The following is a 25,690-nucleotide window of genomic DNA, read 5'->3' on the forward strand; positions in this document are numbered from 1 at the left end:
TTGTATCACTTTCAGATATTTTGTTCTTTATCCAAACAAAGCAGAACAAGTAGTTTCTAATCTGAACTGGATTTGTAGAATTTTGTATGAAGTCTGACTTAAAATATAATTAAATTAATATTTGGGGAATGAGTTTAGTCTTTACTAATTTTTTTAGGTGAGAGAGCATAACTTCTGTGAAGCTGCCCCCATTTCACCCTTTATGCTTCATAAGTACTTGTAGAATATTTTCACTGCCTTGCAATTAGGAGTTTACATACAGGTCTCTCCTAATAGATTGAGAGCTCCTTGAGGGCTGTGACTACCAGTTGATCTGGCCCTTATTAGGTGTGTAAATTTTTTTTTTTTTTTTTAAATCAGAGTTTTGCTCTTGTCACCCAGGCTGGAGTGCAGTGGCGCGATCTTGGCTCACTGCAGCGTCTGCCTCCTGGGTTCAAGCAGTTCTCCTGCCTCGGCCTCCCCAGTAGCTTGGACTACAGGCGTGCACCACCACGCCCAACTAATTTTTGTATTATTAGTAGAGATGGAGTTTCACCATGTCAGCCAGGCTAGTCTTGAACTCCTGGCCTCAGGTGATCCACCCGCCTTGGCCTCCCAAAGTGCTGGGATTACAGGCGTGAGCCACCGCACCCGGCCAGGTGTGTAAATGTTTAAGAGGATAAATGAGAGATGTCATATGCGGATATATGTCCTATTGCAACCAGAAAGTGCCTCTATTAATAAGGAATTGCATATAATAGTGCCTTCTAGAATAGATAGACCTGAGGTTAGGGCTGTAGTTGCTGTGTACAGTGGATATTACTATTGGGTGTTCCTGTCAGTAGGATTACCTCTTTCCAGGTAGTTCCAGATTGTGACAAATGGATTAATCCGGTAAAGACAGGTACTGTTTTAGGTATAAGGTTTAGCATTGATCCCTAAGTTTACTTCTGGAATAGCTGCTCATTTGGAGTCGTCACTTGCAGGCCGTTTCTGGTGGACCCACCACCTGCAAGATACAGATTTATTATTTGACCTGTTTTCCTCCAGCCCAAGGATACTGTGATTGTTAAGCAGCATGAATTAAATAACTAACTCATCTGTTAATAAGTGTGCACATAGACTTTGGCCAGAACACATTAGACCCCTGAACAGAGAATCTTAAAATACTAATGCATTTATTTTAGGTGGCAAAGAACTAGATTAGTCAACTAAAAGCACATGAAAACTATCAACTCCAGTTTTACAATCTACATGCCATGTTGATACAGAACTTGCGATAATGTGAATGGCATTTTTAGCAGAGAATTGTACTATTTAAAGACAAAAGTTCATGAGTGTTCTGAAATAATGGTACTGTTTCTCAACCTTTTGCTACATGGGAAAGGCAACCTTCAATAATCTCTCTTCCAAGTAACATATAGGGCAGTACTAAAGAAAACTGAATCAGCCAGGCGTGGTGGCTCACGCCGGTAATCCCAGCACTTTGGGAGGCCAAAGTGGGTGGATCACCTGAGGTCAGGAGTTCGAGACCAGCCTGGCCAACACGGTGAAACCCTGTCTCTACAAAAAATACAAAAAACTAGCCGGGCATTCTGGTGGGCACCTGTAATCCCAGCTACTGGGGAGGCTGAGGCACAAGAATCACTTGAACCCAGGAGGCGGAGGTTGTAGTGAGCCAAGACTTTGCCATTGCACTCCAGCCTGGGCGACAAGAGCGAAACTCTGTCTCAAAAAACCAAACCAAACCAAAACAAAACAAAACAGAATCTGCATTCCTCAGAGTCCATAGTAGAGGAGGAAGAACTGCCAATGCCTTTTTAAAACGGCAGTTTATAAGAGTTGTGCCTGATTCTGTTTGGATACTAATACAGGTAATTCACTTTCAACTCAGACATACTGCTTTATAAAACATAAGTGTTTAAAACAGTAGCATTAAAACATTATAGTTTGTTTTATAGAGGAATAATCTGACACCTAGAGAGATTACGTGGTTTATACAAAGTTCTTTCAAATTCTTAACTAGTTTAGAGGCTCACGATCGGTCTTTTTAAAGTAGCTTTTCCCTTTCCAAAATAGCTTTCCTCATCCCTCCTTGCCTTTCATTTTGTAACTTTAATAAAGTCAGTATGCCCTAATCACTTTCTTTTGTTTGAAGTAGCCAGCATGCATCTGACAGACATGCAGTTAGACAAAGGCTCAGTGCTTTAAGCATTGACAGGGAAGAGAGTTCAGTGATTTTATGTTACTTTGGAGATGTGGGGAGAAACAGAGATGCAGCATCTCAGGAACATTCAATTTTATGCTTTCTCTGAGCTATAACATCATGACTGCAGTTGGTTAAGTTTCAGTGTAATTTTACTCATTCTTATCCTTATTATCTATTAACTTTGTAGTGCTTTTAAACAAACATCTGGCACTATCTTAGTTACCTAGTTTTATGTACTTTCCACGTCCCTTGTGACTTCATGCTGGCCTCTTGTTGCCAGCCTGTTACTGCCCTCATTGTGGAGGAAGCTGAGATTTTCTACCAGGCCCAGCCATGGAATAGTGACAATTGGTGTTCAACACAATGACACAAAGCATTACAGCATTATAAAGAACTGTTGAATTGTTTGAAGATATTTTTTAAAAGTTTAAAAATCTGCTGTATTGGCTGGGCACGGTGGCTCACGTGTGTAATCCCAGTACTTTGGGAGGCTGAGGCAGGCAGGTCACAAGGTCAGGAGATCGAGACCATCCTGGCTGACATGGTGAAATCCTGTCTCTACTAAAAATACAAAAAATTAGCCGGGTGTGGTGGCAGGCGCCTGTAGTCCCAGCTACTTGGGAGGCTGAGGCAGGAGAATGGCATGAACCCGGGAGGCGGAGCTTGCAATGAGCCGAGATCGTGCCACAGCACTCCAGCCTGGGTGACAGTAAGACTCCGTCTCAAAAAAAAAAAAAAAAAAGCCCTTTGTCAGATGAGTAGGTTGCGAAAATTTTCTCCCATTTTGTAGGTTGCCTGTTCACTCTGATGGTAGTTTCTTTTGCTGTGCAGAAGCTCTTGAGTTTAATTAGATCCCATTTGTCAATTTTGGCTTTTGTTGCCATTGCTTTTGGTGTTTTAGACATGAAGTCCTTGCCCATGCATATGTCCTGAATGGTATTGCCTAGGTTTTCTTTTAGGGTTTTTATGGTTTTAGGTCTAACATTTAAGTCTTTAATCCATCTTGAATTGATTTTTGTATAAGGTGGTAAGGAAGGGATCCAGTTTCAGCTTTCTACATATGGCTAGCCAGTTTTCCCAGCACCATTTATTAAATAGGGAATCCTTTCCCCATTTCTTGTTTTTGTCAGGTTTGTCAAAGATCAGATACTTGTAGATATGTGGCATTATTTCTGACGGCTCTGTTCTGTTCCATTGATCTATATCTCTGTTTTGGTACCAGTACTACTCATCTGACAAAGGGCTAATATCCAGAATCTACAATGAACTCAAACAAATTTACAAGAAAAAAACAAACAACCCCATCAAAAAGTGGGCGAAGGACATGAACAGACACTTCTCAAAAGAAGACATTTATGCAGCCAAAAAACACATGAAAGAATGCTCACCATCACTGGCCATCAGAGAAATGCAAATCAAAACCACAATGAGATACCATCTCACACCAGTTAGAATGGCAATCATTCAAAAGTCAGGAAACAGGTGCTGGAGAGGATGTGGAGAAATAGGAACACTTTTACACTGTTGGTGGGACTGTAAACTAGTTCAACCCTTGTGGAAGTCAGTGTGGCGATTCCTCAGGGATCTAGAACTAGAAATTCCATTCGACCCAGCCATCCCATTACTGGGTATATACCCAAAGGACTATAAATCATGCTGCTATAAAGACACATGCACACGTATGTTTATTGCCGCATTATTCACAATAGCAAAGACTTGGAACCAACCCAAATGTCCAACAATGATAGACTGGATTAAGAAAATGTGGCACATATACACCATGGAATACTATGCAACCATAAAAAATGATGAGTTCATGTCCTTTGTAGGGACATGGATGAAATTGGAAATCATCATTCTCAGTAAACTATCGCAAGAACAAAAAACCAAACACCGCATATTCTCACTCATAGGTGGGAATTGAACAATGAGAACACATGGACACAGGAAGGGGAACATCACACTTCGGGGACTGTTGTGGGGTGGGGGGAGGGGGGAGGGATAGCATTGGGAGATATACCTAATACTAGATGGCGAGTTGGTGGGTGCAGCGCACCAGCATGGCACATGTATACATATGTAACTTACCTGCACATTGCGCACATGTACCGTAAAACCTAAAGTATAATAATAATAATAATAATAATAATAATAATAAAAGAAAAAAAAAAGAAAAAAAAAAGAAAAACTGCTTTATTTAGGGTATACTTTAAACACAATAAAATTCACCCATTTTAAGTGCTTAGGTCAGTTGGTTCTGATAACTGCATATGTAACCACCACCACAATCAGGAAATAGAACATTCCTATCACTCCCAGGTTTCTTCTTGTCCTTTTGTAATCGTCTCCCACTATCCCTGGGTCCAGGCAAGCACTGGTTTACATTGTGTCACTACTTTTGCCTTTTCTAGAATTGCATAAGAATGGGATCACATAATAGGTAATATAAGTCTTTGAACTTATACTACCTCTGTTTATTTTTTCAAATTGATTTGAATATTTTAAGTCATTTGCATTTCCATGTGTTTTTGAATCAGCTTGCCTTATGAAAGACTACTGGCATTTTTATTAGAAATGCATTAAATTTGTAGATCAGTTTGGGGGAAAGTTGACATTTAATGATATTAAGCTAATATATTTACCATATATCTCTCTATTTTAAAAGATCTTTAGTTTTGTATTTTTTAAGCAAGTTTTTCAGTCTTCAGTATACAGGCCTTACACATTTCATTAAATTTGTCCTTAAGTATTTCATGGTTTTTTATGCTGTTACAATTATTTGAAATTTCAACTTGTAATTGTTTAACAATGCTATGGTGAAGAATTGGTTAGATTAGATCAGAGTTTAAAGTCATATACTAGGTTAAAAAAACAAAAAAAAAAAAACCAAAGCAGGAAGCTGGTGTAGTGCTGCCCACCTGTAGTCCCAAGTACTCGGGAGGCTGAAGCAGGAGGATCACTTGAGCCCAGGAGTTGGAGTCTAGCCTGGGCAATATAGTAAGACCCATCTCTTAAAAAAACAAAAACAACAACTCAACAAATTTTCATAACTTCAGCAGTTCAATGAAAATGTTTTAGAAGAAAGATTAAATGCATGGCTTTTTATCAAATTATTAAAAAGTTACTGCCAGTCTAAATTGGGGTAATATAACATTCGTTCTGGATTTAGAAATAACACATTTAAGAGAAGCTTCAGTGTTCATTCCCTGAATTTCAACTTTTCTGAACTCCTCTTTTTGACATTTTTAAAAATGTAGACAAAGGATCTTGCTACATTGCCCAGGCTGGCCCCAAACTTCTCAAGGGAGGAGATGCTCAAGCAATCCTCTCCCCTTAGCCTCCCAGGTAGTTGAGACTATAGGTGTGCACCACCACACCCAGCTTTGAACTCCTCTTAGTAGGAAACTCTTAGAGGGTTTGCATATTAAGAACTTCTCATATAGGGGAGGAATAAAATTAATTTCCACACTTGAACTAAGATAATAAAAAATAAGGTTGTCATGAAAAATACAGACCTGGTGCTTTAAAACATTTTAGCATTTGTAGCTGTGTATGAAAAGATAAATAGCACTTATATAACAGAAATGTATAATGATAAATTGTTGTTTCTAGTAAATGTGGAAACAGGCCATATTACTATGTATGTGACACTTTAAATATTTAATGTATGTGCATATACACAAGAATATAGCTAGAGAAACAGCTAGACATTTACTAAATAGTACCCTTTCCTTTAAAATTACTACACTTCAAAAATTCAAAAAATACACATAGGTGTTTCATAAAATCACTGTTGTAACAGAATGACCCACGGGCTAATAATTTGGTCATAATAAGCACATAAGGAGCACAACTGGCTACTTTCCCTGAAAACTGTTACAGTCAAAAAGTAAATTAATTTAGGGAAAAAAGACTGAAGATTTCAAGGTATGGGGTCGTAAAAGTCAAGCTCCTGTTTTGCAGGTTTTGTTAACTGGGTGCGCGCATGGGGGTGGGAGTGAAGAGTAGGGATGTCATCAGGAGAGCAATTTGATGTGGAAGGCACAAGTAAGAGAAGATGTAAACCACGCAAACAAAAAGTATTTGAAAGGGAAATAATTCAATTCATTAAATATTTGAGTGCATACTCTAGACAGAGATTATAGATAGAATGAACTATAAAAAGTCCAAATAAACTCTCCAGAGAATGCTGAGACCTTGGCTTTCCGATTCTCCACAGAAGTTAAATAGGCCCCACAGCAGGCCCCCACTGCAACACACAGTTGGTTCAGTGCTAGATTAGTCATCGTTAGAAGATGGCCAGAATTCAGACTGATCGGAAAAACCAAAAAACTCAGGTTGCTCCAAAAACCCAGAGACAGCCAAAGCTCAGAATCAACTAAACATCCCGTGTCAACTGAAGAATGATGGACTGCTTTGGTCATAGTAAGAGGCTCATGAGAGGGGAGGGAGCTGAAGCCCAACCTCTTGCTAGCCGGGGGCCTCCCTCCTCTGTAGAAAACAGAGTGAATAACCACTCGCCTCAGAGGCCTGTGGTAGGTCAAATGAGATGCCATCTGTGCAGCAATTTAGTGCACAGGAGATGTTCTGTAAACTTCATCTTTCACTGACACTAACCCAGTAAACAGGCATACCTGACTTGGGATAAGCAACAAGAAAAAAATGATAATGGGAAGCAATGAGGAAATAAAATCCTCACTTCTTATTTGAACAGCAGAATCCTTAAGAAATACAGCCCACTCACCTACTAGTTTGAAAGTTTAAAGTTAAAATCTCAGTGATATCAGCTCTTTCTCTAGGTGACTTACATAGGATGAAAAAAGTGTTCCCAACTGTAAACATGGGTTTCTGTATCAAACATGTGGCTGACTCTCCATCAGCAGAAGTAGCAGTGGTTAAAAAACACAAGCTAACATGTTCTCAGCTCTTCCTCCAAGAGGTAAAAGCTCATAGGTCCATTATTTTCGTAGTTTAAAAGATATATTCCTGATTCCCTTCTTTCCCTCTGCTCTACTCCCCAAATGCTGTCTTTAAATAGTCAGATTCTCTGCTAAAAATGCCATTCATGTTATCACTTGTTCTGTATCGACTTGGCATCAGAGTGTTGATAATTAATTTTCATGTGCTTTTAGTTGACTAACCTAGTTCTTTGCCACATAAAATAAATGCATTAGTATTTTCAGAAATATCCCTGCTCAGTGTATAAGAGCAAGAATGACTGTCTAAGGGATTACTCATGTCAGGAATGTTTTATAAGTAGAAATTCCCCATTAGAAATAAAATTTTTCATTGAAGCAATTAACATTAACAAAATCTTTAATAGGGGACTGCGTAGAATATTGAAGTTTTCCTCATATCTGTAGGATTTTCACTTAATTATGACATATACAAGTTTTTAATTTGAAGTCTTCATTGTTTAAAACTTTTCCTTCCAATTTTGATAGGTGGTTTAACAAAAACCTGCCACCTTGTGTTTCCAGTGTCATTGTTCTCAAGATGTTAAAGACTTAGTATTGTGAAATTATAACATTGAAGACAATATTTATTCTCAAGACAAGAACCAATTTAATAATTAACAAGGTAACTGACATTTTTAACGTCTCTGATCCCCTCTGACACTTGCGTGACTCGTTCGATAGTCACATAACGTGTCTGAGAAGGTGGGCTGTGTGTGCCTCGGAAATCATTCCTAACAGGTCTTGCATTTGTCCAGGTAAGGTCATCCAGCTCAGTAATGTCCTCATTTGTGTGAGAGCCTGCTTGCCTATATTTAGTCTTTCCAGGTGGTTTATAATTGGTTTAGCCCATTGGGCGGCCTGCTTTTTGGTTGATAGAGGCTGGGGAGGATGAAGGAAGTGTAAAGGCTTGAATTTGGCAGTCTCTTTGCCGGATATCTATTTTAACCCCTCCTGAAGTTAATTTACATAAAACCCAGCTGTGTAAGAATTTTTCTAAATTTAAAGTTTATTCTTATTACCGTAGGGTTACTGAATTATGGCCTTGCTCTCCTGTGTCTGGACCTCCTGGCAGCTTATGGTTCCCGTTTCCTTTGGATAACAGGATACAGCTGGTGGCAAAATTCTCACCTGTGGAATGGCCATTGGGAGTTTTCTTCTCCATATAGATCTTTGCAAAGCAGCAGAAACCATTTTTGCAGGAAACCACAAGCCTGTGTTAAACACCAAAAGAGAATTGAAATAACACGTCCATGAGTTCCTCTTTCCAGAGGTACCAACCATCATGTGGGATCCTAAGTATAGTGTTAAGTAGCTCTTTGTCCTCCCCTTCACTTTGAGGTTGTCTAGTTATATGATGTCGAATTCCCCAGCTCTGGTCCCAATTACCTCTCTGGCAGATTAAGCAAATTGCTTCAGGCTGGATTGCTTAACACTTAGCAGAATTCATGCTGCCTTTAATGAGCTACCAGTTTAACCTTCTGGGGCTAGAGTGATTTTAGACATTTTTGTTTTGATGGGTTGATTTTTGTACTTATAGCTATAACTGTGGATCCCTCGCCATCAAACTATGGTGCAGCAAAGCAGCTGATGAATTTCTCTGTCTCTGATGTTCATGTCAAACAGTTATTTCTCTAGCATTCGTTGGGGGCTCAGTACTGTGCCAGATGCTGTGGCATGAGCAGTAGTGGTGTGGAGGGTGCTACAGGAGACATCTGCAATGCAGTAGACTAGATTAAAAACAAGTTAGGGAGAGAAGGCAAGCACAAAAATAAAAGAAAAATAGAAGATAGTATTTGACTGACTGCTGATAGTGTGGGTTAGATTATCAGTGATAATCCTATTAAAATCAGCAAGGGTGGAGGGCATGAACATGAGCAAAGACGTGAGGACTGGACTGAGCATGGTACATGCGCATGGGGTATGCAGGGACTGGATGGAAGGTGTGGTATGGAAGAAAAGAGTGCTCAGTAAGGCTGTATAGATAATGAGGGACCCTGAACACTATTTGGAGGCACCAGAGGGGTAGTGGGGGCATGGTGGATGGCTTCTGAGAGCTCACCAATGATAAATGGTATGTTTAATAGAGTACCTTATCTGTTGGAATGTGTATTTCCCTCACCATCACCTTTTATTTAGAATTAGGGATTGACACAGTGATTAGGATGTCCTGAGAGATGTGGTAGCTGAATGTGGTAGAAGGTTAGTGCTGAAAGGCTATCATGTAATTCATACCAAGCAAGAAGAACAGGAACTTACTTTATTAAGTATTTTCTTATTGCCTACCACTGTGTTAAACCTTTAACTACACATCTTTAATTTTATGTATTTTCATTTTACAGATGAGGAAAATAAAGCTTGGTAGTTAAGTAACTTGTCCAAGGTAGCACAGCCAGTAAGTGCCACATTTACAACTCAATTCTAGGTCTTTTTGTCTCTGTCTCTGAATTACATTAGTATTCTAATTTTTATCCTTACATTAGTCTGTTGGGGTCATCAAATGATTCTTAAATACTAGAAGGTTGTCTCTAATCTTAATGAGGACTCTGCAATCGTCCCTTCCTTTAATATCTATTCATCCAAGTGGCTTGTCTGTCGTTGTTGTAAAATAAGTATGTTTAATTTTTTACAGAAGAAATGTAGTGGGCTTAATCATGTGCTGGCCATGTGTGTCTGTGGATACAGCATTTAGGAATATGGGTCCCAGAGTACAGGGCTCCATCTTTAAGCTCTGGAGGTTGGAAGCTCTAGAAAAACTAAGGTGGGTTAAATGTGTTCCCAAAACTGTGATCACATTTTATGTTTATGCTTTTCTCTCCCTTTCTTGAGTCATGGTAGGTTACTATTTGAGTGCCATGCCCTAGAACTCCCTAAAGTAAAGGCATTGGTATCCCAAAAGAACTGTTCTAAAAGATTACTTACTTCTGTGAAGGCGGAGAGGGTGCTACAGAATGAAAATAGCATTTTAGGAAGGTTGAGTCAGAGGTGCGAGTGGGGCATAGAGAGATTTTCTCAGGGTGATAAGGCCCTGGTGCTCAAGTCTACAGGCAGAGACAGGCACATTGGCAGTGAGTCCTCCTTGGGGAAGAAGAATGATCTGGGCTACTTCCAAGACCCCTTCTACCTGTAAGTTCTTGTAACTTGGGATTGGGATTAAGAAACTCCAGGGGCTGGTGTAAATTGATGGGGCACCAGCTGTTTGCTGCACCTCAGGGAAGCCATGGTGGGAGTCTGGCCTGGCCCTGTTGGCTGGGGCCCCCAACAGATCCTTGCTGTGTCTGGGTTTGAGTTTAGGCTACACAATTAAAAACTTTTTCCAGGGCTGCTTTTTGTGAATCTTTGGACCTGCAGTTGTGAATGAACAGAAATTTGAACTGAGCTTAAAAAAAGAAAAAAAAAAAAAAAAAGGCAGAGCTTTGTTGATACCACTGCCATTATAGGGCCATGATTTCTTTTTTCCCCATTTAGCTGCAACACATTTATTTTTCCCTTGTATAATGGCTGAGATTTCTTTAGTATAGAGCTGTGTCACAGTGGTTTATGTATTTTCTTCTCTCTCCCTGCCTCTGTTTCTAAGGCCGGGCAACTTTGAGGTATGTGGATTGACCTGGATGCCTCTTGTGACTCCTTCCCCACGATCCCCTGCGTGCACTTCCTATTCATCTTTGTAGTTCTCAGCTACTCACTGTGCTGTCATATCTGGCACGTGCTGTTCCTTCTGTCCTATGCTTCTCCTCCTGTGTCCACTTGGTGGAACTTCCCGGTGGTTTGCTTCTTCCAGTAATCTGTGGGCCCCCCATCTTCTGGAGAGTTTATTTATTGCTCCTTCCTGATCCTTGTAACATTTTTATTATTGTACTCATCATACTGTAATATCTGTTTACATACATACGACCCTTTACTAAAGTGGTAGGAACCACATATTATTTATCGCTAAAGCTCAATAACTTAGTACAATGTAATATTTTAGGGGCTCAGAAATGTGAGATTATCTCCCTTTATTGAGTTTTTATGTGCCAGGCACATATTATAAATATATGTCAGGAAAAAGATACCCTAAACACGGAAAAGATTATAGTGTACTCTCCTACACAGCTTTCAAAGTAAACTCTAAAATGATTATAAGGATGTCAGAGTTCTGATTTTTTAAAACTACATTTAACTTACTATTTTAAATTATTTGTATTTCATTATTGTAAGAGTTCTGATTTTTTATTCCATGATAATTACATTGATTTTGTGTTTGTGCATGTGTTTGGCCCAAACTCAGGATCATTTATACCTTTCGTGTAATCCAGCATGGATAAAGAATAAGTTAAATGAGTGAACGTGGGTGTTACTGTTTTGTCGTTGCTGTTGTTTTAATTTGCTATGTTCTTTTGTTTTACTGTTGAATGTTATCCTGTGTTAGACTCTTCATTTCCTTCATGTCCTACCTACCTGCTTTGTCCCACTCCCAACACCCCGCCCTACCCATTTGGGCTCAGTGCTTTGTGTTTTGTCTTGGTGGCTAGTAAGTACCATCATATGATAGTGGGGCAGAACAGGGCTAACTGTTCCGTATGAGAATCAGACACATATTATGAGTCTTAACATCGTTTCCCGAAGTGTGGGTCATGATTCCAGAGCAAAAGCATCACCAGATTTGGTCTCCCGATTTCTACTCTTTCTGGTCCTGGGAATGAGAATCAGCCTTATTTAACAAGGCCTTAAACTGATGTTCACGTGTACTAAGGTTCAAGAATTGCTGCTTAAAACTAACTGCTCAATTATTAATGTAGCTGCAAACAAAAGTAAAGCATTCATGAGGGTCTTGTAAGACTTCCTCAGTCCCTTATTCAGGAAATATATTTGGCCCATGTGGTATTTTAGTTTTTTGATAGAACTTGGCATCTTCAACAGGAAAAGCGTATTTACTTTTTGTATTTGGTCTTCTTCCGTTGTTCAGAATTTCTAGGTCATACTCCCAGCCTCCCCAACCAGGGCATAACATTTTTATAGCCACCAGCCCAGGCTCCGTGGGTTGAAGGAAAGAGTGGATCCTGTTATTTTCCTGGAGGAAGAGCTGAACATTGACTCTTTTACAAGAATCCAAAGTATGCATTGTCATTTCCATGTTAACCCTCACCCGAAATTTTTGTGGGTTTTGAAGGATTGACTGTAGCCCAGTCTTAGCAGGATCCTGGGCCATGGAAATTCATTTGAAGCACATTGTGCCATGGAGGTACCCTGCAGGTAAAAATGCTCTATTTATACTTGGCTGAGTCCCAGACAGCTGCTGTCCGCCTGTTGGGACTGGGAGCAGATGTGGGGGTGATTTGCCCCATCCTATTTTTTTGTGGATTTGGAAGCTTCCCTGTTGAGAGTGAGAAAAACCCTGTCAATTGATGTGGTAGGTATGTCAGACCTGGACAGCTGGTCCTTAGGAAATATGCTGAGATCACCAAGTTAACAGGTACAGAAGGGCTGCCAGTTTGTTATATGATGTTGGGCCTGTGACTCCCCACCCCCTTTTTAGGGACATGTCATGAACGGTGGAGCGCTTGTTAAAGGCTTCTCTTGTAGCATGTGTAGGTGTGGCTAAAGAATAGTGAATTTGGTTGATGTTAATGTACATCTGGATACATTCTCATTTTAATTTTTTTTATTGGTTCTAGGGACTTTTGGTAAAGATTGTAGATGTCTTCAGTTTTACACATTTAGGAAACAGTGTCTTTTTACTTATTTCCAGTACAGTTGTGATGTATTGAATGACAAGGGACTTTAAAACAGACGTGCTGTGTATAATGTTTTCTTCCTGATTAAAAAGTAATATCTGTTCGTTATTTGAATAGTTACAATTAAGAAACAGATTATTTAGGGATAAAAATTTCCTGTAATCTTCAGAGATATGTACACTTAACATTTTGGTGTTCGTTCCTCCAGATTCTTTTCTATGATTATTGTATTATATTTCAGAATTGTAGTTTACCCACCAACGTATTTTAAGAAGTTACCAGAAAGGCGTCTCTGAGTATCTGAAGCCTTTCATTTAGCCATTTATGGATTTCAAAGTATCTTACGTGGGGTTAGTCTCCATTGAGACTCAGGAACTCTGCAAGAGAGAGAAGCAGTGGCTTCTGCTATGTGCCTGTCAGTGTGCTTTAATACTTTACCTGGATCATCTCTTCCACTAACCCCACAGTATAGGCAAGCATTATTATGCTCTTTCTGCACATAAGGAGATGAAGATTCAGACAAGTTAAGTGACTTGCTCAAGGTAATACAGTTAATTGTAGAGGACTTGGGATTTAATTTGATTTATTGTCTAGAGAATATTGTATGGCACCCTGTTACTTTCCTGTATTGAGATGTAGGTGGTGGGGGTGGGGGGGTTAAGCTGAAAATATCTGAGAGATGTATAAAGCTGTTGGATGGAGACACACCATTTCTTTCTTCTTATTTATTTTTTGAGACAGAATTTCTCTCTTGTTGCCTAGGCTGGAGTGCAATGGCGCGATCTGGGCTCACTGCAACCTCCACCTCCCAGGTTCAAACGATTCTCATGCCTCAGCCTCCCCAGAAACTGGGATTACAGGTGCCCACCACCACATCCGGCTAATTTTTGTATTTTTTGTAGAGACATGTAGGGTTTCACCATGTTGGCCAGGATGGTCTCAAACTCCTTACCCGAAGTGATCGGCCTGCCTTGGCCTCCCAAAATTCTGGGATTACAGGCGTGTGCCACCACATCTGGCGTAAGGGGACACACTGTTTCTCTGGCTTATTAAGAGGTATTTGGTTAGTATATAAACATTTTCGTAGCTTCTGAGGTTATGCAGTCATTTGTTCAGACATATGGGTTGGTGGAAATGCTTTCTCTTCCTTCTCCTAACCAATCACACAGCCGTATAACTTCATGCCGGAGTTTCTCTGTGGTCCTTTATAGTGATTGAGTTTTTACATAGTTCTTTGCAGCAGCATGAATTTCAAAAATCTCCAAACTTTTGCTATTGCTAATCTTTGTAAACTTTGCACACCCAGCGCTGGTACATTCTGATGATGGTGTCCACACTGCACTCTATGAAGAAAAGAATGATGATTGTTTATATTAAAATGCAGGAAGATAATTGTAGCGGCAACTTTTGCTTCTCTAATCAACAACACCATAAGAGACTTACTATGTGTGGTCAGTGGGGGAGAATGTTAATTTATAAATTGAGATAGTTGTATTAAAATTGAGTGACTCTTATTTTGACATAAAGTGAATGTGTCTCTTTTATACAGCAGAAAACTGTTAAAATTTGTTTTTTCTCATCAGTATAAAATAAAGTGGAAAATGTGGGAAGAATACAAATCCTTAACTTCTGTGCTTCTGCTTATTTCCCACCCCTCATATTTCTGATTCCTTACAACTGTAGCTGGCTTTACTACTGAGTGGTGAAATTGCTGAACATACTTAAAACCACATCATTTAAGACTTTGAATTTTGACATTTCCTCCTCTTCACAGTCTTTCAAATACTAGGCAACCTGTAGGGTTCCACTGTTTCTGTCATGTATTGTCCCTGTGTTACATGAAAGCAGCCCCAGTGAACTTGTGGATTTGCTCAGTCATTTCACTGGCTACTGGGTGAGGAAGAAGTAGGATTTTCTCTTAAAATTCTTTGGTGAAATCATTGAATGGGCATGGTGTGTTTCTTTAATTTTCCTTTTGGTCAAAAAATCTACTGACAAAGCAAAGACTTTCAGTTGGTCTTGGTCTTTCAATAGGTTTAGTTTTTCAGTGTGTTTACTCTGACCAAAAACTGCCTTCCTGTAATATGCTCCTCCCTTTAGAACACAGTTCTTAAGTAGAGTTTGTTTGTTTAAATGGATAAAATAAGTTAATACATTATATGCAGCGAGGTTTTGCATCAGAACCCTGAGTTCTTAATATTGTGGCAGATTTAAGTGTCTAGAACACCTTTTACCTGTTATTTCTATTACTTGCTTTTTTATTTTTGGGGTAAATGATACCTTCTCAGGGAGGCCTTCCCTCAGCACCATGTTTAAAAGGGCATCTCCCTCATTTGCTGTTCCTTCTTCTGTTTTATTTTTCTCTATAGGACTTGTTACTATGTGAAAACTATTTATTTTAATGTTTTATTTACCTGTGTTACCCCTAGAATAATATCTATGGAGGTAGGGATTTTTGTCTGTTCCTTCTGTGCCTACAGAGTCTTGAGGAGTATGCTGTCTGGCACGTTGTAGGTGCACAGTGACAGCTGAATTAACAACGTCAGGAGGAGTTTGTAGGATGGGGCTCGAGGTGTAGGGCAAGTCAGTTTTTAGATTTGAGGTCATTAGCAGGAGACGATGTTGGGGGAAAACACATGTTTTAACATCAGACTGGGTTTGAATCTGGTCTCTCCAACTTACCCTTTGACCTTGGTGTTAAATGATTTACCATTTGAAAGATCAATTTTTTCACTAGTGAAATAGGGGAAATAGTATCTTTTTAATGGGGATTAAATGTAATATCAAATGTAATGCTCTGTAAATGTTAGTTTTGTCTTTCCCCTTGTGTGCCAGCATTGTGGAAGTCTGAAAGCAACCTGAATTTACCAGTCTGTTTCTGGAGCTTTCTGGGGTCATTACTTTGATTTCTTTTGACAGATACATTCTTTTCAGCAGCCTGTGTTGCCAGCTTAACAATGACCTGTCCCTTTGGCCAGTGTGAGGGACAGACACTTTGTCATCCCTCCTTTAATCCGTGTATCAGAACAACTCTTACGAGTTCTGGCTTTGAAACATGTTTAGAGGAGTTTATAATTGCAAACAGTTCAGATGACATCAGCCCTTTCTTAGAGTCCTCTGAGTTTGCTCAGCTTCCTCATTCCAGTGTGGCGGGAACCATTCAGTTAAATTGATGTTTGTGGTCTTTACACATAGTCATCCTAAGTTTCTTGCAAATCACGAGAGATCAGAGGGCTGCTAAGTCACTAGTTTGTCTCTGTAGATTTCTCTAATCCAGGGTTGTCCAAACCGTGGCCTGCAGGCTGCATGCAGCCTGTGAAGGCTTTGAATGTGGCCCAATACAAATTCGTTAACTTTCTTAAAACATTGGCTGGGCATGGTGGCTTACGCCTGTAATCCCAGCACTTTGGGAGGCCAAGGCGGGTGGATCACCTGAGGTCAGGAGTTCAAGACCAGCTTGGCCATCATAGTGAAACCCTGTCTCTACTAAAAATACAAAAAATTAGCTGAGTGTTGTGGCGGGTGCCTGTAATCTCAGCTACTCGAGAGGCTGAGGCAGGAGAATTGCTTGAACCCAGGAGGCAGAGGTTGCAGTGAGCCAAGATCGTGCCACTGCTCTCTAGCCTGGGCGACAGAGCGAGACTCCATCTCAAAAACAAACAAAAAAATTATGAGATTTTCTTTTTTTACAATTTTTTTTAAAGCTTATCAGCTATTATTAGTGTAAGTGTATTTTATGTGTGGTGCAACACAATTCTTCTTCTTCCAGTGTGGCCCAGGGAAGCCACAAGATTGGACGACACTTTTTTAATTTTTGTGGATTAACAAGGTGTTAATTCCTGTATAAATTTCACTGATATTTCTTCTGCTTGATGCAGGAACACTTGACAAGTTAGTTAAGGTAGATTGGTCCATGAATTTATAGGTTCTTTCATTCCCATATCCTAGGCAAGTCTGAGCAGGACCTGGAAAGCTGATTAAAAGGCCAGTGAGCACAGTGAGGTTAATTTTAAATTAAATGGATATTTAATACGTTGAGAAGGCACTCAAACTTTTCAATCTTTCATTTTCATCCATGCTTGCTGTTTGAATCTGATGGGCTTGAAATTGACTTTGTTCTTCTAAAAACGTTGGTTGATTATTGCTGTCTTTCCCAAGTTTGGTTTTCAGTGTGGATTTCTGTAGATAATTTTTGCACCTAAAAGTCCAAAGTCATTAAGTGAAGACAGTCCGGAAGGAAAGAGTGCCCTGAGGCAGGAGGTCTGTTTAGTGCATGGGGTGCACCAGAGAATGAATGGGCATTGGCATGGAGGTGGTTCAGTCAGTGTGGGAAAGCCACCTGCTTCTCAGCTTTCTACTGCGTTGTCCAGCAGAACACATTGAAGCTTGGGACCTGCAACTGGTGTGGAGATGATTGCATTTAGGAGGCTGATGTAGACTTTTTCCCTTTTAAGTGTGTGCTAACTGCTTTTTGTCGAAGTCGTGATCCGAGACATACACAGCTTGATCTGTGGCAGATCTGTGAGGATTGTAATATGGAGATGGTTCTGTTATTTGAGTTAGGCATGGCTAGGCTACCAAGGCATTGCTTTTCAGTCCAAACAGTTGGTCATTTCAATTTTAGTGAGGCTTTTGTGATTTGTTAGAACACAAAGTTTGTTATTTTGTCTGTTTTTTTGCATGTATGAATGACACTTTATACTGTTGTTTATTTTGCTGGTTAGTATGTGCCTTCATTTACCTATTGTGAGTAAGAAACTTCCTCAGATCAAATTATAGTAAAGTCACTTGGTTCTGTTTCTCTGACTCTTAAGAGGATGAGATCACTTTATACTCAAAACTCAGGGTGTTTGGTAAAGGACCTACCATTCTGAGCGTTTATAGCTTAGATGAAGTCCTGGTCCAATCACCAAGTTAAACTTTTAAGAACATGCTCTTAACGTTCAGGAATTCAGCCCTGGAAGCCTTCTCTAAATCTTAATGAGATTTTTATGAGAATTCATTTAGTGAACATAACAATCAGGGAATCCAGCTATTAACTTTGAGAAGGGTCATGCCTTTTAGTGGTTAGAGAGGCAAGCTGTAGCCTCCCTTCTCAGAGAAGGGGAATTGAGGAAGAGAGTTCTAGTGGTCCCTTGCAATCCTCCCCTCACTTTCCAGGCTCCCTAGTAAGACCGTAAGAAGTCCCTGAGTAAACAGCATTTTGTGAGTTTAAGGGACTAGGTAAAAACATAAGTGAACATACAGTGGTTTTGCTTTGATAACTGTTTGAAATATCCTGTTGGTTGTTGAAAGTTCTGTGACAGTGAAGCCTTTTGTCTTTATTTTTCAATCGGAAGATCTTCCCCACTTGAAAAGATTGAGTCTGGGGTCAATCCCTGACCCCGCTTCCTTCCTAAATCTCTTAGTGTATAGCATACAGCTGGGCATATGGTAATCTCAGGCACAGGATTGTACTCATAGAGCTATGCTTGACACCTAGGACTTTAGGTGGCTTATATATTTTCGATGACAACTTTTAATTTTATTCTCATTTATTCCATTTCTGTTTCAGTGTCCTGGGTCATGAAACTTAATCCACAGCAAGCTCCCTTATATGTGAGTAGATCATGAGATTTCTTATTATTTTGTATTTATCTGTTCTGTTTACTTGTTATAATAAGCCACACTCTCACATGATAGATTCTCAAGGAAAATTTTAACCATATATATATGCATGAATATATTGGTGTAAGACACTTCAGAAATTGAGTTTGATTTAGTAAATGCTAAATGGCTAATCTGTGCATGGAACTGAAAACAAATAATACCTGTAAGACTTGAGAGTTAATTTAGTCAGGGCGATAGTGTGCACGTATGAAACAAATTGTCCTGCAAAACAGTACTGTAGCTTCTTATTTTTTACCTGCAGTTCATTTCTGTAAAAGTAGTGTGGAGATCCTCCTACTGCCATTGTGATTTACCTTATGTTGCAACTAGGTGGCACTATGTCATTGGCAAGAGTACTGTTTTCTTTAGGACTCATCTCCCTAAAGTGAGAGACTTCCCTCATTCATTGGGGTTGTCATTTCACTTTCTTGATGCTATCCTTTCAAGCACAAAAATTTTCAGTTTTGACAATGTTCTGTTGTTGCTTTTTTTTTTGGCATCATATCTAAGAAGAGTTCTTTGCCCAACCTAAAGTCACAGAGATTTATTCCTATGTTTTCATCTAGGAATTTTATAGGTTTAGCTCTTACATTTAGGTATGTAATGTGAGAGTTCATTTTTGTGTATTTTGTAAGGGAGGAGTCCAACTTTTTTTCTTTTGCATGTGGATCTCTAGTTGTTCCAGCACCATTTGTTGAAAAGACTATTCTTTCTCCCATTGAATTGTCTTGGGCATCCTTGTTGAAATTGATCATAAGTATGAGGAATTTTTTCTGGACTCTGAATTCGATTCCTTTCATTTAGGTTGTTTTTGATTTATTTCAACAGTGTTTGGTAATTTTCACTGTATAAACTTGGTACTTCCTTGAAATTTGTTGCTTATGATTTTATTCATTTTGATGGTATTGTTAATTTTGTTATCTTAATTGTTCAGTTCGTTGTGGTTTTTTTTTTTTTTTTGGATGGAGTCTAGCTCTGTCGCCCAGGCTGGAGTGCAGTGGCGCTATCTCAGTTCACTGCGAGCTCCGCCTCCCAGGTTCACGCCATTCTCCTGCCTCAGCCTCCTAAGTAGCTGGGACCATAGGTGCCTGCCACCACTCCTGGCTAATTTTTTGTATTTTTAGTAGAGACGGGGTTTTACTGTGTTTGCCAGGGTGGTCTCGAACTCTTCACCTCGTGATCCGCCCAGCTCCCAAAGTGCTGGGATTACAGGCGTGAGCCACGGCGCCTGGCCAATTGTTCAGTTTTTGATTGTTCATTGCTTATATAATAGAAATACTGTTGATTTTTGCGTACTGATCCCTGAACCTATAGCCTTGTGTCAGAGATGAGTTACAAACTATTATCTAACTTGTTTGGCCACAGTTTTTAAGTGGATGCCTTAGGATTTTCTCTGTACAGGATCAGGTGATCGGAGATCATTTTCTTCCTTTCCAATCTGGATGCCTTTTATTTCTTTTTCTTGCCTAATTGCCCTGAGAAGCATCTCTGGTACAATACTGAAGTGGTGAGCGCAAACATCTTTGTCTTTTCCTGATCTTAAAGAGAAAGCATCCAAGCTTTCACCATTAAGTATGATGTTGTTAGGTGTGGGTTTTTCACAGGAATCTTTTGTTAGATGAGGACGTTCCCTTCTATTCCTAGTTTGACTATTTTATGATGAAAACATGTTGGATTTTGTCAGGTGATTTTTCCGTGTTGAGATGGCCATGTGGGTTTTTTTCCTTTCATTAATGTGATATATTACATTGACTCAATTAAATAGTTTTTATTTATTTATAGAGATGGGGCCTTGCTCTGTCACCCAGGCTGGAGTGCAGTGGCGCGACCATGACTCACTGTAGCTGCGATCTCCCAGGCTCAAATGATCTTCCCACCTCAGCCTCCTGAGTAGCTGGAACCACAGGCATGTGCACCCATGTCCAGCTGTTTTTTTTTTATTTTTTGTAGAGACGAGATCTGACTATGCTGGCCAGGCTGGGCTCAAGTGATCCTTCCACCTCAGCCTCCCAAAGTGCTGGGATTACAGTGTGAGCCATCCTGCCCGGCCTGTTTTTATTTTTAGAGATAAGGTCTTGCTCTGTTGCCTGGCTCCCTTGGTTGAATTTTTAATGTTAAGCCAACCTGGCATTTCTGAGATAAGTATCATTTGATAATGCTGCACAATCTTTTTTATATGTTGTTGGATTTGGTTTGAAAGTATTTTGAGGACTTTTGTGTCTATACATAGAGAGATGTTCTATAGTTTTCTTGTGATGTCTTTGTCTGGTTTTGAGTATTAAAGGTTTTTGGTTAGGAAACAGTTGTAAATAAGTAGTTGTGTTATGCAGAAGGATGGCTCCCCCAAATTTATTCACTTCTTAATCCCTAGAACCTGTGAATATTTACCTTACATGGCCAAAGGAACTTTTCATACTTGATTAAGTTAAGGATCTTAAGATGGGACGTTATTCTGAAATATCTGAGCGTCCCATTGTAATTACAGGGGTTCTCATGAGTGAGAGGGAGTATCAGGAGAGTCAGTGGTCAGAGATTTGAAGATGCTACACTGCTGGCTTAGAACATGGAGGAAGGAGCCCATGAGCCTCGGAATGTAGCTCTAGAAGCTGGAAATAGCAAAAGAACACTTTCTCCACGTACAGACTCTAGAAGGAACACAGCCCTGCTGGCACGTTGATTTTTAAACAAGTGAAAGTCATTTTGGACTTCTGACTTCCAGAAATGATAATATGATAATAAATTTGTGTTGTCTTAAGCCACTGAGTTTGTGATAATTTTTTGTAACAGCAACAGGAAATAATAGAGTAGTAGTTTGAGAAAATTAGTGATAAAGGATAATTGGGAAGGAAAGGATAAATGCAGTTAGGTCAGTTAGAAACTCTCTGATCCTTGCCATCATGGAGCCTGAGAACTTTAGAGTTAGTAAATACTTCAGCTAATATATGCTTCAACCTCTCCCTTTTAGACATGAGGAAACGAGGTCTGAAGATGTCGTGATAAGATGGCACAGCTAATTGGTGGTAAATTGTGAATTGAACCTTTGTTTTCTGGACTTAAGTCATAGAAACCACTGTAAACCTTGTTAAGCTTTAAAAAGTTTCATTCTGTTAGGAAAGCACAGCTCAGTTCTGAGTAACATGGTTAATACACTAAGTGCTTTGTATATGTTTGTATTTAATTGACTTGAGCAGGCTCTACTGAAGAATACTTTAAACTTCAGGATTCAAGTATGTCCATCAACAGTAATACTTAATGGGGCAATATGTTATCTCCTTTTTAAAAGGAGAGTAACAGTGTATTGGATTCTCAGTGAACTGAGTCAAGTTGCAGGGATTTATGCTGTTTTGGTGAGGAAAAGTAGCTGTTTTATGATAGCCCATTGAGCAGGGTGGTGGGGGCAGTTCTCTGCACCTAGAGAAAGAAATAAGTAAGAGAACAAAGATTGTGAAGATTTTCATTTAGATCATATTTGGGATCTGCCAGGGGTGAGTATCATCATTAGAAGAGAGAATATTGCTGCTAAATAAGGAAAAACACTTTATCCAGAGAAGAACTTTTTCTGTCAGTTAAGACAAATAGGCTGGACTCCAAATAAATATTTTAATCAGCCTTTGAATAAAGATGTGTCCAGAATACGTTTCAGTAGTTAAAAATGTAAGGAAGGTTCCAAAGTGTACAGGTGGCAGTACTGTTGGATGTTTAAATTAAGCTCTTTTAATGAATTATTTTCAATGAAATGTTCACTGTAAAATGTGCAGGACCCTGGCCTGAGACTTTGGAGACCAGTAGCTCAATATGGCTATGCCTTGGTTTTCCTGTTAGCTCCGATTGCATGAGTACAACCTTTATGTTAGGCAAGCTAGTTACATCACTAAGTCGGGTTTTTCTCACAGCCGCCACAAAAGTAATGATTATTGCCAGATGAATTTATAAGAATTGCATTTTCAGTTCCATTTAGTGGTAGTGCTAAAAACTCTGAGTAGCTTAGTAGTATCCTTCTTGGTATGAGGGCCTGGATCGTTTAGAGAGAAGAGATGTAGAGGCAGTGGCAGATGCAAGAAATATTTCAAAAGAAACAGCAGGGCCAAATGCTTTATTAGACATAGGGAGTGAAAGTGAACCATGAATGACAGTTGATTGAGAACTTGAGTGTGAGTGACAGCTGATGCCATCATCAGGTATAGAGAAGAAGGAGATGATGAGCTTGTTCTTTACACATGTTAAGTCACATGGGTGTCCTGTTCATAGGTGGAGGTGTGTGCTTGAAACTACAGAGCAAGGAAGTTGGTTTTGAAGTGAAGTCGTTTGAGTCATCTCTAAGAAATTGATTCTTCTGACACCATGTGACTGTAAGAATAGATGAGCTCTTTGAGAAGGTAAAAGGGTGGATGGAATTAGTATAGTGGACCGTGTTGTAGAAGACAAAGTTGAGTCAAGAAAGGAGTTCCAGAAACCTGGGTTGCATTTGAGCCTTAAACATTTTGTTCCTGGTGTTACTTAATTTCACTTGTACATCAGGATTGGAAGTAAACTTTGGGCTGGAGCTGGGCAATTTATTCTTTTATTCAGGTGCCTTCTTTGTGCCAAGACCTGTTGTGGATGCTGGAGATTTAGCCATGAACAAAACAGAAGGTCCCTGCTCTCCTGCTACTTGCATTGTAGTGAGAAGAAGGAAGACAGCAAGATAACATATCAGGAAGAAAAGTTCTATGAAAATAAATGAAATGGCGATGTGATGGTGCCTGACCAGGGGCTATTTTATATTGGGTGGTTGGGGAAGGCCTTTGAGGGGCATGTCATTTAGGCTGAGACCTGAAGGAGCCAGCATGCGAGGCTCCTAGAAGTGTTCTAGCCCAAGGGAACAAATGCAGAAACTCTAAAATGAGAAGTAGTAACTTAATATGTTTGAGGAACAGAACAGTAGCTGGGGCTTAGTGAGTGCAAGGGGGAGGGGTCCAATCTCTTCTGCATGAGGTTGGAGATTTAGGGAGGAGATGAGGAAAAAGCTGGATCTTGTAGGATTTAACAGACCATTGGATAATCTCCCTGGGCCTACCTTCCCTCACATCTGAACCCTACTACAGCTCCTATCCCTGTGTGTACTCAGAAAACATTAGAGCTCCTTTGGGCTTGAGGTCAAGTCAGACCTCTTAGGGATACTGGGATTTATCCTAACGTGGATCTGCTGACCCTGGGCAGATGGGATTCTTAGGTAGTTTAAACATAGATATTTTGGACTACCCTTTTGAGGAAAAAATAGTTTTAGTCCTTTCTAGTTATCACTAAGATCCACATTTAGATATAAATGGATGTTCTTGAACTGAGGAATATATATATATATTATATAATATATATAAAATATATATATAATATATATAATATAATATAATATAATATATATAATATAATATATAATATATATAATATATATAATATATAATATAATATATATAATATAATATATATTTTTTAGCAGATTTGGCTCTTATGAGAGGACAGTGTAATAAAGAATACTTCTTTGTTTTTATATTGTTTCATGGCTGGATTGCTTTTTGGGAGGAAAAAACTATATATTTTCAAAACTTGCTTCTGTTACTCCGTTTGTGAACCTGAATAAGTGGTGTATAATATGATTTAATAGTAGTCCTTTTATTCTCTCGTTTTCTGTGGGTACTTTACCTGCAGTTGTGTAATTCATTTGCATCACCTGTAACCTTTCTGGATGACAGCTCCTTAAAAACAAGAGCTCATGTTTGCATAGTACCTCATAGTTAAGAAAGCACATTTGCATGCCTTATGTTAATGCATGCAGTGCTCACAGCAATGTTACCAGCCCGAGAGCAGAGGAAGCTGCATCGTTACCCTCGTCATACATAAGGAAACATAAGGTTAAGACGGTTCATCTAGTGAATGGCAGAAGTGGGGCTTTACCCAGAAATGGTTACTCTGGAATTCATTTTCATTCTTCTATATACCAAGCTGTCTTATCACAAATACCAAGTCCACAACTGTTCCATAAGATGCAAACATGTCATAGCACTTAATATTATAGAGACTTGCAGAAATAAAATCCTTTTAAAGAATAGATAACCCAAGTTTACTCTTCCATTTCATGTTTTAAAAGATTTAATGGGTTTTATTTGAAATAACTCCAAGGCCAAGCACAGTGGCTCATATCTGTAATCCTAGTACCTTGGGAGGCCAAGGCAGGAGGATCGCTTGAGCCCAGGAGTTCAAGGCTGCAGTGAGCTATGAACTGCAGCCTGAGCTGCAGAGCGAGACCCTATCTCAAAAAACAAACAGAACTTTAAATGTACAGAGAAGTTACAAGAAGAATACAATAACTTCACCTCTATCAGCTCTTGTTAAATTTAGTTACATTTGCTTATTCTCTGTATTATATATTTTTATTTGTTTTAGTCATTTGAAAATTGCAAACATTATATTCTATTCCCCTTAAATATTTCAGCATATATTTCCTAAGAACTAGGACATTCTGCTTCATAACCACAGTATAATTAACAAAAAACAGTAATTGTAACATTGATGTAATACTCTTATATGATGTAAGTCTATATTCACATTTCTCTAATTTTCCCAATAATGTCCATTATAGCACCCTTTTCCTTTTTCAATCCAGGATTTAAACACATTATATCTCTTTAGTCTCTTAATTTTATTTTGTAGCATGTTTTGTCACGATTTTGGCAGTGGTACCACGAGTGATGTTCTTGGAGTATCACATTAGGAGGACACATGATGTATTCTTTTCCGATTATTGGAAGTGTTAACTTTGATACCCTAGTTAAGATGGTATTGAATGTACATAATTTATCTGTTCCAGAGGAATTGGGTATATAAGAGATGGTATGAGTAGTTGTTCACTTTCCCCCTCTAAAGTTGTTTCGGGTTTGGAGATATCTTTTGCATATTGGATTTTCCTAAAGTGGGGTACCCTTGTTCTGTGCAAGGTGTACCCTTGAATATAGATGAAAGGGCTAATGTCAACAGAGAGCTCATTTTGAGTGATAAATTGCCTGAGGTTTAAGGGGGCATTGTCTCTGCCTTTGTGGATACACATGGTTATTTAAGAAATGTAATTCTCAGCTGAGCTATAATGACCATTTTTAATATGGAACATAGTAGGCACTTAGTAAACATTCATTGAGTGAGTGAATGAA

General features: G+C 39.2%; 1 protein-coding gene across 29 annotated transcripts in view; it reads left to right on the forward strand.

Moving 5' to 3' along the window:
- The window catches only part of AKAP13 (A-kinase anchoring protein 13), a 355,124-nt gene that overhangs the window by 80,920 nt on the left and 248,514 nt on the right, over positions 1–25,690 (forward strand). For all 29 annotated transcript variants that reach the window (XM_063652839.1, XM_063652864.1, XM_063652866.1 and 26 more), the window contains one exon: positions 18,415–18,458. In XM_063652839.1, coding sequence (XP_063508909.1) covers positions 18,415–18,458 — 44 coding nt within the window. The remainder of the gene's footprint in view (positions 1–18,414; positions 18,459–25,690) is intronic.

Source organism: Pongo pygmaeus, chromosome 16 (genome assembly GCF_028885625.2).
Source record: "Pongo pygmaeus isolate AG05252 chromosome 16, NHGRI_mPonPyg2-v2.0_pri, whole genome shotgun sequence".
Classification (NCBI taxonomy): Eukaryota; Metazoa; Chordata; class Mammalia; order Primates; family Hominidae; genus Pongo; species Pongo pygmaeus.